Below are 12929 nucleotides of genomic sequence, written 5' to 3'. Positions count from 1 at the left end.
AGACATATAAGATTATTAAAGGTTTGGACACTCTGGGGGCAGGAAGCATGTTTCCGCTGATGGGTGAGTGCCGAACCAGAGGACACAGCTTAAAAATACGGGGTAGACCATTTAGGACAGAGATGAGGAGAAAGCTCTTCACCCAGAGAGTGGTGGCGGTGTGGAATGCTCTGCCCCAGAGGGCAGTGGAGGCCCAGTCTCTGGATTCATTTAAGAAAGAGTTGGATAGAGCTCTCAAGGATTGTGGACTCAAGCGTTATGGAGATAAAGCAGGAACAGGATACTGATTAAGGATGATCAGCCATGATCATATTGAATGGTGGTGCAGGCCTGAAGGGCAGAATGGCCTACTCCTGCACCTATTGTCTAAGACCATGCCTATGTATGTTGTATATCCCATCTCTCTCTCTCTCTCTCTCTCTCCAGGGATGTTATCTCTGTTGTAGGAAGACCCCTTGTCACCAGAGTTGAATCCCTCCAAGATTGCATCAAGGCAGAGTTCACATTTTATAGCTCTTTAAGGACATGTCATGCCAACATAAATTTGGTTCCGTATTAAATGTACGAAGAACAGTACAAAGAATAGTTTAAATCCAAAGTTAACTGATATTTAACATATTAAGGAACTATCTCTCAGTTAAATATTCACTGAATATTCCCCAAATACTGTTACATTTTTTTCTCAGAATTCTATGAATATCATTTGTGTTAAATAATAGCGCACCTGTGGCGATTTTAATGTCCATGGTTGATGCAGTGTAGTGGTCTGAGAATGCTCCTGGAGTAGCTGCCGATGTTGGTGGGTGTACAGATGTTGGCTCTACAGGCGTTGCTGCAAACAGACGACTTTCCAGATTTTCATTCATATAAAACTTGAAAGACGTCAAACAAACTCAGGCCACCCATAATTAGCTATGCATCCTTGCTTTATTAACACTCCCATAATTTCTTTTACTTGGAAAAAATGACAATAAAACAACAACTTTCCCTTGAGTGTCTCAGTTATTTTCCTAGAACAATTTATTCTTCATGAATCCACCAAGTTCTGGCTGGGGGGGGGGGGGGGGGAGCTGGAGAAAGGCGCGAGGTCCGGTCTTTTAATACAGAGAGTCTGTCAGTGTTCCTCCTTACAAAAAAAAAGATGAATATGAATTTGGACCATAATATCCACTTGAAGAGACCTGGAATGACTGAAGCCCCTGCAAAAGGAATAGAAATGTCTACAATCACAGGAGAGTTCCAGCGCAGCGAGAGACCACTCAGGTCATGAAGGCCATGGCTCTGTGCAATTATACGTTATCTAGCTCTGAACATTTGCAATCACTTTCTCTTTTAATATTATCCAACACCCTTTTGAAAGCTACAACTGAATCTGTCTCCACCACAACCCTCAGGCAGTGCAGAACAGGTCCAAATCACTTGTGTAAACAAAAACTTTTTCCCTAGGTCAGCTTGAAACCTTTGACTGATCACTTTCAGTCACTGCTCTGTGATCCTCAAAACCTCTGCGAATAGGATCTCCCTATCTACTCGATCCAGATCTCTCATGATTGCAATTTCTTGTTCTTTATTTAATGTTTTGAGAAGGAAATGTTAATTGTTGTAATGTACATCAGGAGGAACCAGGTAATAGTATTGCAGCAACAGTCATTCACAAGTAATATATCCATGCTGGGGAACAGGTGTCTATCAAATGGAACTTGTCATCTTTCAGTTAAAGAGCTACCAATGATTGAAGCTTGTGATAGATTTTGCATCATACTGTGCAGTAAAACAAAGGCATAGCCTCTGAGTGGATTAATGTTTCGGTTTTGTTTCTGCAACCTCCATCTCCCCCCCATCCCACTCACCAACCCCCACCCCGCCACCACTCCCATCTCCTATTTCTCATCGACATGCTGCCCTCTGGTGATAACAGCCAGAAACACAGCTGATGAAACCCAGCTCCACCCTGTCGTCACCTTTCTCAACCTGCTCCATCCCCCTCCCACCTGCCTCTGAATTGGGGACTCTTTGTTGACATCCAGTATGAGATATTCCAGAATTTAATTCAATTAAATATTGGGAAAACTGAAGCTGTCATTATTGGTCACCTTGACAAGCTCTGATTCCTAGCCACTAACTCTCTTCCTCTCGCTGACAAAGGGTTGGAGATGAAACCCAGGCTCTTCACAATGCTGATGTCACATCTGATCTTGAGATGAGCATCTGATACAGATGGTGACTTCCCCAAGACCACTTCTTTCTACCTCCATAACATCATCTGGTCATAAACATTCCTCAGCTCATCTGCTACTGAAATACTTATCCTTACCTTTGTTACTCTAATGTTCTCCTGGCTGATCTCCTACATTCTACTCCCTGTAAAGTCAATGTCATCCAAATATATCTACTGTCTATGTTCTAACTTGCACCAAATCTCATTCACACATCATCCCTTTCTATTGACTCATATTAGGTTCTGGTTTAAGAGCACTTGGATTTTAAAACTCTCATCTGTGTTTTTAAATCTCTCCAAGCCCCTCACTACTGCTGCAATCTCCTCTACCCCATAATTCTCTGAGGTGTGTACTTCCCTCTAATTCTGGCCTCTCGAATCTTCCCAATGTTAATGGCTTCATTATTGCTGCATCTTCTTTGAGTTACCAAGGCCTAAACTCTGAAATTTCCTTCCAAAACATCTTTATCTCTTCTTGTTTTGTCTTTTAAGGCATCCCTTAAAACCACCTCCTTTGACCAAGCTTATGATGAGCCAGCCTAATATCCCAATGTATGGTCCAGTGTCATATTTTGGGTATCAACATTCTTCTGATGCACCTCGAGATGTTTTGTTGTGTTAAAACTGCTACATAATTTCAAGTTGTAGTTGCAAAGGTCTAAAAGGCTTTCATGGTCTAAAGGATCAGAAACACTGCAAGGCTGCTCTTCAACGATTCAAGTGAGTCAAGCAAATTCCAGCCAGAAGGTTAAGGGCAAAAGGTGATGGTCAGGCAAGGGGTACAACAGTGACATCTTAACACAGGTATGGTAAACTCAGAATATTATATCAGGTTCGGAGAACCAGGGAGAAAATCAGGATAAATTAGTGAAAAATTAAATTTAGAAGCAAGCCTGTTCGGAAAAAAAGAACAAGCAACATTTGCAATAATAACCAAGCAGGTTTTTTAGGGGAGATTCCTCTGTGGGAGAACCTAGGACCAGGGTCACTGTTCCAAAATAAGGGGTTGTCCATTGAAGATAGAGATGGAGATTTTTTTTCTACGCAGGGCTGTGTGTCTTTGGAACTCTTCTTCCATTCGTAGCACAGTCTTTAGGTATTTAAGACCAATTCCAAAATAGCCAGAGGTGAAAGGTTATTCGGGGTAGATCTCAGATCAGCCATGACCTTACTGAATGGCAAAGCAGAGTTGAGGGTTGAGGGTTTGACTTGTCTGCACCTGCTCCTAATTCATCTGGAAGCTTGATCAAATATCTTTTCCCCATATCTTTTCTGGTAGATTCCACATTTGAATAGCTAACTATATCACCCATGTTGTAATATTTAAGAGTTGTTCTTTTGTTGGAAGCCTACCATTCGAATGAACACTAGGCAAAAGTGAGGACTGCAGCTGCTGGAGATTAGAATTGAGAGAGTGGTGTCGGAAAAGCGCAGCAGGTCAGGCAGCATCCGAGTAGCAGGAGAATCAACATGTCGGGCAGAAGCCCTACATTTCTTTTGACTCTCCTGCTCCTCGGATGTTGCCTGACCAGCCGTGCTTTTCCAGCACCACACTCTCGATTCTAAAGAGCATGTCATTCCATCAATAATCTGCACTGGGTAACAACTTGCAAAGTCTGACAGGGTATGATGATACATGGTGTGCTTAGTGCAGAAAACACTTTCTGCATATTCCAGCCATTTTTTAGTGTCATTATGTTTCTTGTTCAAATTTAAATATGTTCAGTAACTTGCTGGAGCGGTGACATAGAGAAATACTTCTTGCAGTGCTCTGGTTTACCTGTGAAAGTCAACACACGCCATAATTTTATCAAACATCTATTGAAAACATATCAATGGTTTCACTTCCGGTTTCATGCTTCAGCCACCATCTCTCTGGCTTTCCTTGCTTCCAAAGATTGGGCCACAGACTCCCACTGAATTGATGCACACAATGAACAAAGCACTGCAGTGGATTTCCCAATGCCTTCTGGTGCCATGGCTGACCAGGAGATGTTTATCACTTGCCATCAGAAACAGGTTGGCACTCAACCTGCTCGCCAACATTACCAACACCTCCCATGGCCAACAGGACCTTGAACTCAGAGCTTCTGGACCAGAGGTTGGGGCACTACCCCTGTGCCACAAGACCTATACAGCCACTAATGGGTGATGAATAACAAATATGAAATTTTAAGTGTCATTTATACAATTATTACAAAGTTATAGAAATCGGTAATATGCAATCTTTCTCTCATAATGTAATGGTATTTGACTTGTAAATATATGCAGAATCATTGAATGACAGAACACAGAAAGAAACCCATTTGGCTTGCATTTCCTCCAACAGTTCTTTGAATGAATCAGTGCCTGTCATCTCCTCATTCCCCGCAATATTATTCCCTCCTCCAAGTATTTATCTGATTCCCTTTTTCAAAAATGAGTTACTATTGAACCTACCCTTTTTAAACAGCGTCTTCCAGATCATTAACAATTTCTAAAGTCTGGTTCAAATCTGGATGCAACTTTTAAGTGTGATGCCCAATATAGGCTATGAAATGGTCAAAAGAACAGTCAACAGGAGATGGTGAAGTGGAATGTGAAAACTGCAGCATTTATAGCATGGAAGAAAGTCATTCAGCTCATTGAGTCTATGCTGGTTCTCAGTCATGTCAACTAGGCATAAGTGGGTACTGCAGATGCTGGAGATTAGAGTCAAGATTAGAGAAAAGCACAGCAGGTCAGGCAGCTTCCAAAGAGCAGGAAAATCAATGTTTTGGGCAAAAACCACAGAACACACCAGATTGTCTCCTTCTTTAAAGACCAAAATTTCCCTTCCCACACGGTTGAAGATGCCCTCCAATGCATCACATCCACATCCCGCACCTCCGCCCTTGAACCCCACCCCTCCAACTGCAACAAGGACAGAACGCCCCCATTCCTCACCTCCCACCGCACCAACCTCCGCATAAACCGCATCATCACTGACATTTCTGCCGCCTACAAACGGACCCCACCACCAGGGATATACTTGCCTCCCTACCCCTATCTGCTTTCCGCAAAGACCGCTCCCTCTGCGACTATCTGTCCACACCCCCCAACAACCCACCCTCCCCTGCTGGCACCTTCCCCTGCCACCACAGGAATTGCAAAACTTGCGCCCACATCTCCACCCTGACCTCTGTCCAAGGCCCCAAAGGAGCCTTCCACATCCATCAAAGTTTCACCTGCACATCCACCAATATCATTTATTGTATCCATTGCTCCAAATGCAGTTTCCTTTACAGGGAGAGTGCTTCAGGGAACATCTCTGGGACACCAGCACCACTGAACTCCACTGCCCGTGGCCGAACATTTCAACTCCCCCTCCCACTCTGCTGAGGACATCCAGTTCCTGGGCCTCCTCCATCACCCCTCACTCACCACCCGACGCCTGAAGGAAGAACACCTCATCTCTGCCTCAGAACCCTTCAACCCCATGGCATCAATGTGGACTCCATCAGTTTCCTCATTTCCTCTCCCCCCACCTTACCCCAATTCCAACCTTTCAGCTCAGCACCACCCTCATGACTTGTCCCACCTGCCAATCTTCCTTCCTACCTATCCACTCCACCCTCCCTCAGACCTATCACCTTTACTCCCACCTCCAACCACCTATTGCACTCTCAGCTACCTTCTCCCCAGCCCCGCATTTTTCTCTCCACCCCTGAGGCTCCCAGCCTCATTCCTGATGAAGGGCTTCTGCCCGAAACGTCGATTTTCCTGCTCCTCTGCGCCCACACCTAGTTTTAGTGTGTTGTTGGGTTTGTGGGCTACCATGATGCCAAGGGATCTGAGTAGTATGGCAGTCATTTCCAAGATGTCTTTGATGTAGGGGAGAGTGGCTAGGGCTTCTGGACATATTTTTTCTGCTTGTTTGGGTTTATTGCTGAGAAATCGGCAGACTGTGTTCATTGGGTACCCATTCTTTTTGAATACATGGTATAGGTGATTTTCCTCTGCTCTGCATAGTTCCTCTATGCTGTAGTGTGTGTTGGCTCATTGAAACCCTAAAACAGCAGCTAATGAACTCGAAAGACCCTATATAGATAATGAGCAAAATACGGTGCAAGGACTGTAACAAACACTACATTGGACAAACAGGCAAAAAAACTAGACACCAGGATACATGAACACCCAACTAGCCACAAAAAGATATGACCCTCTCTCACTAGTATCCTCACATATGGATGAGGAAGGACACCACTTCGACTGGGACAATACATCCATCCTAGGACAAGCCAAACAAAGATATGCACGAGAATTCCTAGAAGCATGGCATTCCAATCATAACTATATGAACAAACACATTGAGTTAGACCCCATTTACCACCCTTTGAGAAAAGGTACAGGAAGTGACTTCACCATAGAAAATAACATCACCACAGGAAATGACATCACCAACCCAAAGAAACCCAAACATATAAATAGAAAGCAGGAATTTTCAGCATTGCTTTGCATAAGGTCCACTGAAGATGTTACCTCATAAGGTAATGAAACATCTGGAAATGAACATTTCAGCTCAGCGAGCAAACCTACATCCAAAACCTCAACCTGAGCTACAAATCTTCTCAAAACCCGATAAAAGTTTGTAGAAACAAATTTAAACAAAGCTTCTTTGACAGCACGGTGGCACAGTGGTTAGCACTGCTACCTCATAGTGCCAGAGACCTGGGTTCAATTCCCGCCTCAGGCAACTGTATGTGTGGAGTTTGCACATTCTCCCCATGTCTGTGTGGGTTTCCTCCAGGTGCTCTGGTTTCCTCCCACAGTCCAAAAAAAAATGTGTAGATTAGGTGAATTGGCCATGCTAAATTGCCCGTAGTGTTAGGTGAAGGGGTAAATGTAGAGGAATGGGTCTGGGTGGGTTGCTCTTCGGAGGGTTGGTGTGTACTTGTTGGGCTGAAGGGCCTGTTTCCACACTGTAAGTAATCCAGTCTATTCTTCTCTCCTGTTATCAGACTTTTGAAAGGACCTCTTTAATGTTAATGTTGATCTCTCTCTGTACCCTCCCAGCAGCTGTAACATTGTACCATGCATTCTGTTCGGTTACACTGATCCATTTGAATAGTACAATCTCTTTGTAAAACATGGTAAACACCACTCTTCACTGTAACTCAGTACGTGTGACAGTAATAAATCATACCAAAAATGTTTACTGTGTTCTGTTACCACTGCAGCTACAGAGGCTGCCCTCCCTGCACAAGCAGTTGCAGTGCCTCATTAACTAGGAAGTGAGAGTCAGAGGCCAATGATGTGTGCACAATAGTAATAGCAGTGGCTGGAGAAACTGTGCATGTGCTGGCCGACAGAGTGCAGCAACACAGTTCCCATCGGAGGGGAGAATCATAGCATATTTTTCTTTCCCAGAGAGCAGGCCACAAACATCCTTTTAAACCCTGAACTCTAAACACTAAATAGTCAGAGTCTAGACACAGCTGATTTATGTGGATGATTATTTATTACTTTGAAGGGAAAATATGGGTTTGCCAAAAATCGAGAAACATGTCCATTAATTGCAATGGCTTTTCACTGATAACATCAATACACTTGGTGTGGGAGCCAATTTCACATTTAGTATTCAGTGATTTTCTTTTTGGACCCTTCAATTCTTCTGACAAGAGCTTCAGTCTGATCTCAATTGTCTTCTCATACCTAGTAACATTGTGAGACAGAGCTTATATCTGTTTTGGCTAATTTTACCCAAAACACGACTATAACTTGAGAGGTACAGCTCCATTTCAGGCTAACCAGGATGCTCTCTTGGTCATACAACTGCAGACATTAGTCATGGGTCTAGCTGTAGAATTTACAGGTGGGTACATCCTGGAGTGGGATTCAAGTCATGAGCTTCAGGCTCAGAGTTAGAGACTCAATGGCATGGACCCACCCTCTGACAACAGCAACAACCACCCAACGGCTAGTGACCAGGTACCTATAAACTGACCCACAAAACTCTCCATTAACAAAACGACAAGACTGGTTTATTTTTAGATGTTTTTAATTATTGATTCATTTGTCAGTGTCCAGCAACGGCTTCACTTACTCGCAATTGTGAAGAAAATGAGAAGAATAAAAATAATCATTTGGCAGGACACAATTTGACCATTGCTGCAAAAAAAGGGACACTTTTCATGAAACTTTTTTATCTTGCATTGATCAGGAATTTCACAAGAATATCAACTGAGGATAAACCAACATTTATATTGTATGAGAGGAGAGTGCACCTTCTTGAATGTTGGTTTCCTCTTGAATTGGTATTTTTGCAAAATGTCCTGATGGGTGCAAGACACAAAAAATTGACAAGATGTGGTTTTTTTTTAAAGTAAAACTCACAGCTAAAAATAATGACACCAAAATAAAATTGCTACTCAGCCAGAGATAATTACTTTTCAAATCAGTTATATTAACTGACTTGTTTGGAAATGCCATGACACATCTCTTGGGCAGTTGGAACTTGAATGCAGACGTTCTATGCTCAGAGGTAGGAAGGCTACCTCTGTGTTTCAACAATCTCTCTCTATCTTTTACATACAGGGATGGGGGGAGAAATTGAACCTGGGACATTATACCCAGAGGAGCAATAGCCTACTTTGGTAAGCCATTCGGACTTCTGATTGCATGAGATTGTAGTCTGTCCAAAGTGCCTCGTTTTCTGTAGGACATTCTCACCATGGGTTACTGGTATGGAGGGAACATCTGACCACTTTAGGAGATCAGGTATAGGTGTAACTCCCTGTTACACTTGATCTTTGGACAAAATATAAGGTTTGGGGATGGGTAAGGAATCAATTCCTTGGAGGGATCCCTGTGCTGAATACATCCAGTTACTCTATCAGTTTCTCAGCTGCTCATGTAGACACAAGTTGCATTTTTACAATTATATAAGTCAGTGTTGAACAAGAGAGGACATCATTTTAAATGGAAGAAGGTACAGCAAAAATTAATTTTTTGATTCATTCCTAATTGTCGAGAGGGCAATAAAACATCAACCATATTGCGTGCGTCTGCAGTTACGTGTAGGCCTGATCAGGCAAGGATAACAATTTCTTTCTCTAAGGGTAATGAGTGAACCAGATGGGTTGTTCTAATGATCAAGAATGGATTCAGGGTTCTCATTAGACTCCTCATTCTAATTCTTTTTAACTGAATTTAAATTCCACCATCTGCAATAGCAGGCTTTGAAACATATCATCAGAACGGTACCTGGGTCTCAGGAATAACAGTCTAGCGACAATGCCACTACGCCATCATCTCCTCTGGATGATTGCTGCTTGAACCCCCTAGAATTATATAGTGTATAGTTGGGGAGCATTATATTTTGTAATATAATGAAAGACCTTTTCCATCTGTAACCTGGATCAATTTTCACTTCCTGCAGAGGCAGGAAATAGGCTATAGAGATCAGTGGGAGTCCATTCAACCTCTGAGTTTATTGGCTTCAACAGAGAAGAAAATTGCATGGATATATAATGGGTGATCACCAAAAGTGAAGATTTACCTGAGAGAAAGTGTTTGCAATCTGGTCGCTAACAGTGGTGTGCATTACATATTAATCCTATTCTTGTCACAAACAATGTACAATGCACACACGTAGAGTCATAGTGTCGTAGAGATATATAGCACGGAAACAGACCCTTCAGTCTAACTCGTCCATGCCGACCAGGTATCCCAATCTAATCTAGTCCCATTTGCCAGCACTTTACACCTATCCCTCTAACCCTTCTATTCATATACCCATCCAGATGTCTTTTAAATGTTGCAATTGTACCAGCCTCCATCACTTCCTCTGGCAGTTCATTCCATACACACATCACCCTCTGCATGAAAAAGTTGCCCCTTAGGTCCCTTTTAAATCTTTCCCCTCTCACCCTAAACCTATGCCCTCTCTTTCTGGACTCCCCCACCCCAGGGTAAAGACCTTGTGTATTTACCCTATCAATGTCCCTCATGATTTTGTTAACCTCTATAAGGTCACCTCTCAGCCTCCAACACTCCAGGGATTTAGCTCCAGTCTATTCAGCTTCTCCCTCTAGCTCAAACCCTGCAACCCTGGCAACATCCTTTTTCCATTGAGAGCTAGGAATGAAAAATTTGGACAAATATTTCATACATTGTCCAAGAATGGTAAAGCGAACTATATTCATTTTGCACGTAGAGCTTTTTCAGCATTGATTGGGAATCAAGCTGGGTCTAAATCTCTTACGTAGGCACAGTGCCTTTTAATTTGTGGTAGCATACAGAAGTAAAGCTAGATACATTCCATCTACTGGGTTAAACTGGTTTATGCTATCTGTGACCTCTCGAAAAGAGCTTAGTCAATCAAGCCTTTACCTTTTGAAATCTTTGCTTACTATTCATTATGATACATATTTTTATAAGCAGAAATAAAATGCTCAGTAATATTACTTTACATAGGATAATCCAGGTAATGAGTACCATGTTAAAACACAACATTCCATCTTTAGTCTTTTGCATATGAATAGGATTGGGTTCATGGGGGAAATGTGAGTCCAGTTTGCTTTGTCTCATTATTCAGTTTCTATAAAGAGGACAAAAAATATATACTGCACAGAAAATTACAATGTAACTGGAAGCTGTCAACTCAGCATGAGGCTAATCTTCAATGGAATTATATTGAATATAGAGCAAATGGGGCAGCACGGTGGCACAGTGGTTAGCACTGCTGCCTCACAGTGCCAGAGACCTGGGTTCAATTCCCACCTCAGGCGACTGACTGTGTGGAGTTTGCACATTCTCCCCGTGTCTGCGTGGGTTTCCTCCGGGTGCTCCGGTTTCCTCCCACAGTCCAAAAATGTGCAGGTTAGGTGAATTGGCCATGCTAAATTGCCCGTAATGTTAGGTGAAGGGGCAAATGTAGGGGAATGGGTCTGGATAGGTTGCTTTTCAGAGGGTCAGTGTGGACTTGTTTCCACACTGTAAGTAATCTAATCTAAAAGTGATGGAGCGGGCCTGATAATCTACATCCCCAGAGTACTTAAGGAAATGGCTCTAGAAATAGTGGATGCATTGGTGGTCATTTTCCAGGATTCTATAGACTCAAGAAGAGTCCCTGCAGATTGGGACAGTAGCTAATATTACCCCAATATTCAAAAAGGGAGATAAAGAGAAACTAGGGAATTATAGACCAGTAAGCCTAACATCGGTAGTGTGGAAAATTCTTGAATCCATTCTCAAGGACTTTATTGTGGAACATTTAGAAAGTAGTGGCAGAATCAGACAGAGTCAGCATGGATTTATGAAGGGGAAATCATGCTCGACAAATCTGTAGGAATTCTATGAATATGTAGGCGGTATGGCTAGCACTGCTGCGTCACAGCAGTAGGGTTCCCAGGTTCGATCCCAGCCTCGGGCAACTGTCTGTGTGGAGTTTGCACATTTTCCCCATGTCTGCATGGGTTTCCTGCGGGTGCCCTGGTTTCCTCCCACAGTCCAAATATGGACTGTGGGCCAGGTGAAGTAGCCATGCTAAATTGCCCACAGTGTTAGGTACATTAGTCAGAGGGAAATGGATCTGGGTGGGTTACTGCTCGGAGGGTCGGTATGGACTGGTTGGGCCAAAGGGCCTGTTTCCACGCTGAAGGGAATCTAAAGAAACTAGTAGAGTTGATAAGGGGGAGCCAGTTAATGTGATATATTTAGCATCGCAGAAAGTAATTGACAAAATCCCGCATAAGAGTGCAAGATTAAAGCCCATGGGATTGGGGCATGTGTTGAGATTTATAGAAAACTGGTTGGCAGAGAGGAAAGTGTCGAAATTAATGGGTCCTTTTCAAATTGGCAGGCTGTAACTAGTGGCGTGCTAGGACCCCAGTTATTCAAATATATTTTAATGATTTGGATGAGGGAACACAATGTAACATCTCAAAGTTTGCAGATGATACCAAGTTGGGTGGGAGGGTGAACTGTGATGAGGACTCAGAGACCTTTCAGCATGATCTGTAAAGATTGGGTGGAAAGGCATATCAATGGCAGAGGCAGTATAATTTGGATAATTGTGAGGTTATTCACCTTGGAAGCAAAAACAAGAAGGCAGATTACCACCTGAATGGCTGTAAACTGGGAGAGAGGAGTGTGCAGTGGGACCAGTCGCTGAAGGTAAGCCTGCATGAGCAGCAGGCGATAAAGAAGATAAATGGTATGTGTGGCTTTCATTGTGAGAGGTTTCGAGTACAGGATGTGTTGTAGCAGTTATTTAGGGCCTCGGTTGCTCTCGGGGGGTGCAGCAAAGATTTACCAGGGGATGGTAGCACTAATATATGAGGATAGATTGACTAGGTTAGGATTATTTTCACTGGAGTTCAGACGAATGGGGGTAGGCTCTCACAGAGGCTTATAAAGTTCTAACAGGACCAGACAGAGTAGATGCAGGGAGGTCATTCCCAATGGTGGGTGTGTCCAGAAGCAGGGGTCACAGTCTGAGGAGTCGAGGTGGACCATTAGGATTGAGATGAAGAGACATCTCTTCATGCAAAGAGTGGTGAGTGAGGCTGTGGAATTCATGACCACAGGAAGCAGTTGATGTCAAAATATTGAATGTATTCAAGAGGCAGTGAGATGCAGCACTTGGGGTGAATGGGACCAAAGGTTACAGGGAGAAAGAAGGATGAGGTTATGGAGTTGGACGATCAGGCCATCATTGTGATGAATGGCAGAGCAGACCAAATGGCCT

General features: G+C 43.1%; 1 protein-coding gene across 2 annotated transcripts in view; it reads right to left on the bottom strand.

Annotated features, from left to right (window-relative positions):
• Positions 1-12929, bottom strand: part of il15ra (interleukin 15 receptor subunit alpha) — a 93673-nt gene that overhangs the window by 27365 nt on the left and 53379 nt on the right. Inside the window, exon 3 of one of the 2 annotated variants that reach the window (XM_043714057.1) lies at positions 725-832. The exons of the other annotated variant lie outside the window; for it this stretch is intronic. Coding sequence (XP_043569992.1) covers positions 725-832 — 108 coding nt within the window. The remainder of the gene's footprint in view (positions 1-724; positions 833-12929) is intronic. 2 annotated transcript variants of the gene reach the window in all.

This window comes from Chiloscyllium plagiosum, chromosome 23, assembly GCF_004010195.1.
Source record: "Chiloscyllium plagiosum isolate BGI_BamShark_2017 chromosome 23, ASM401019v2, whole genome shotgun sequence".
NCBI classification, from domain to species: Eukaryota; Metazoa; Chordata; class Chondrichthyes; order Orectolobiformes; family Hemiscylliidae; genus Chiloscyllium; species Chiloscyllium plagiosum.
The sequence above is the reverse complement of the archived record's forward strand: the minus strand, read 5'-3'. Positions and strand labels throughout refer to the sequence as shown.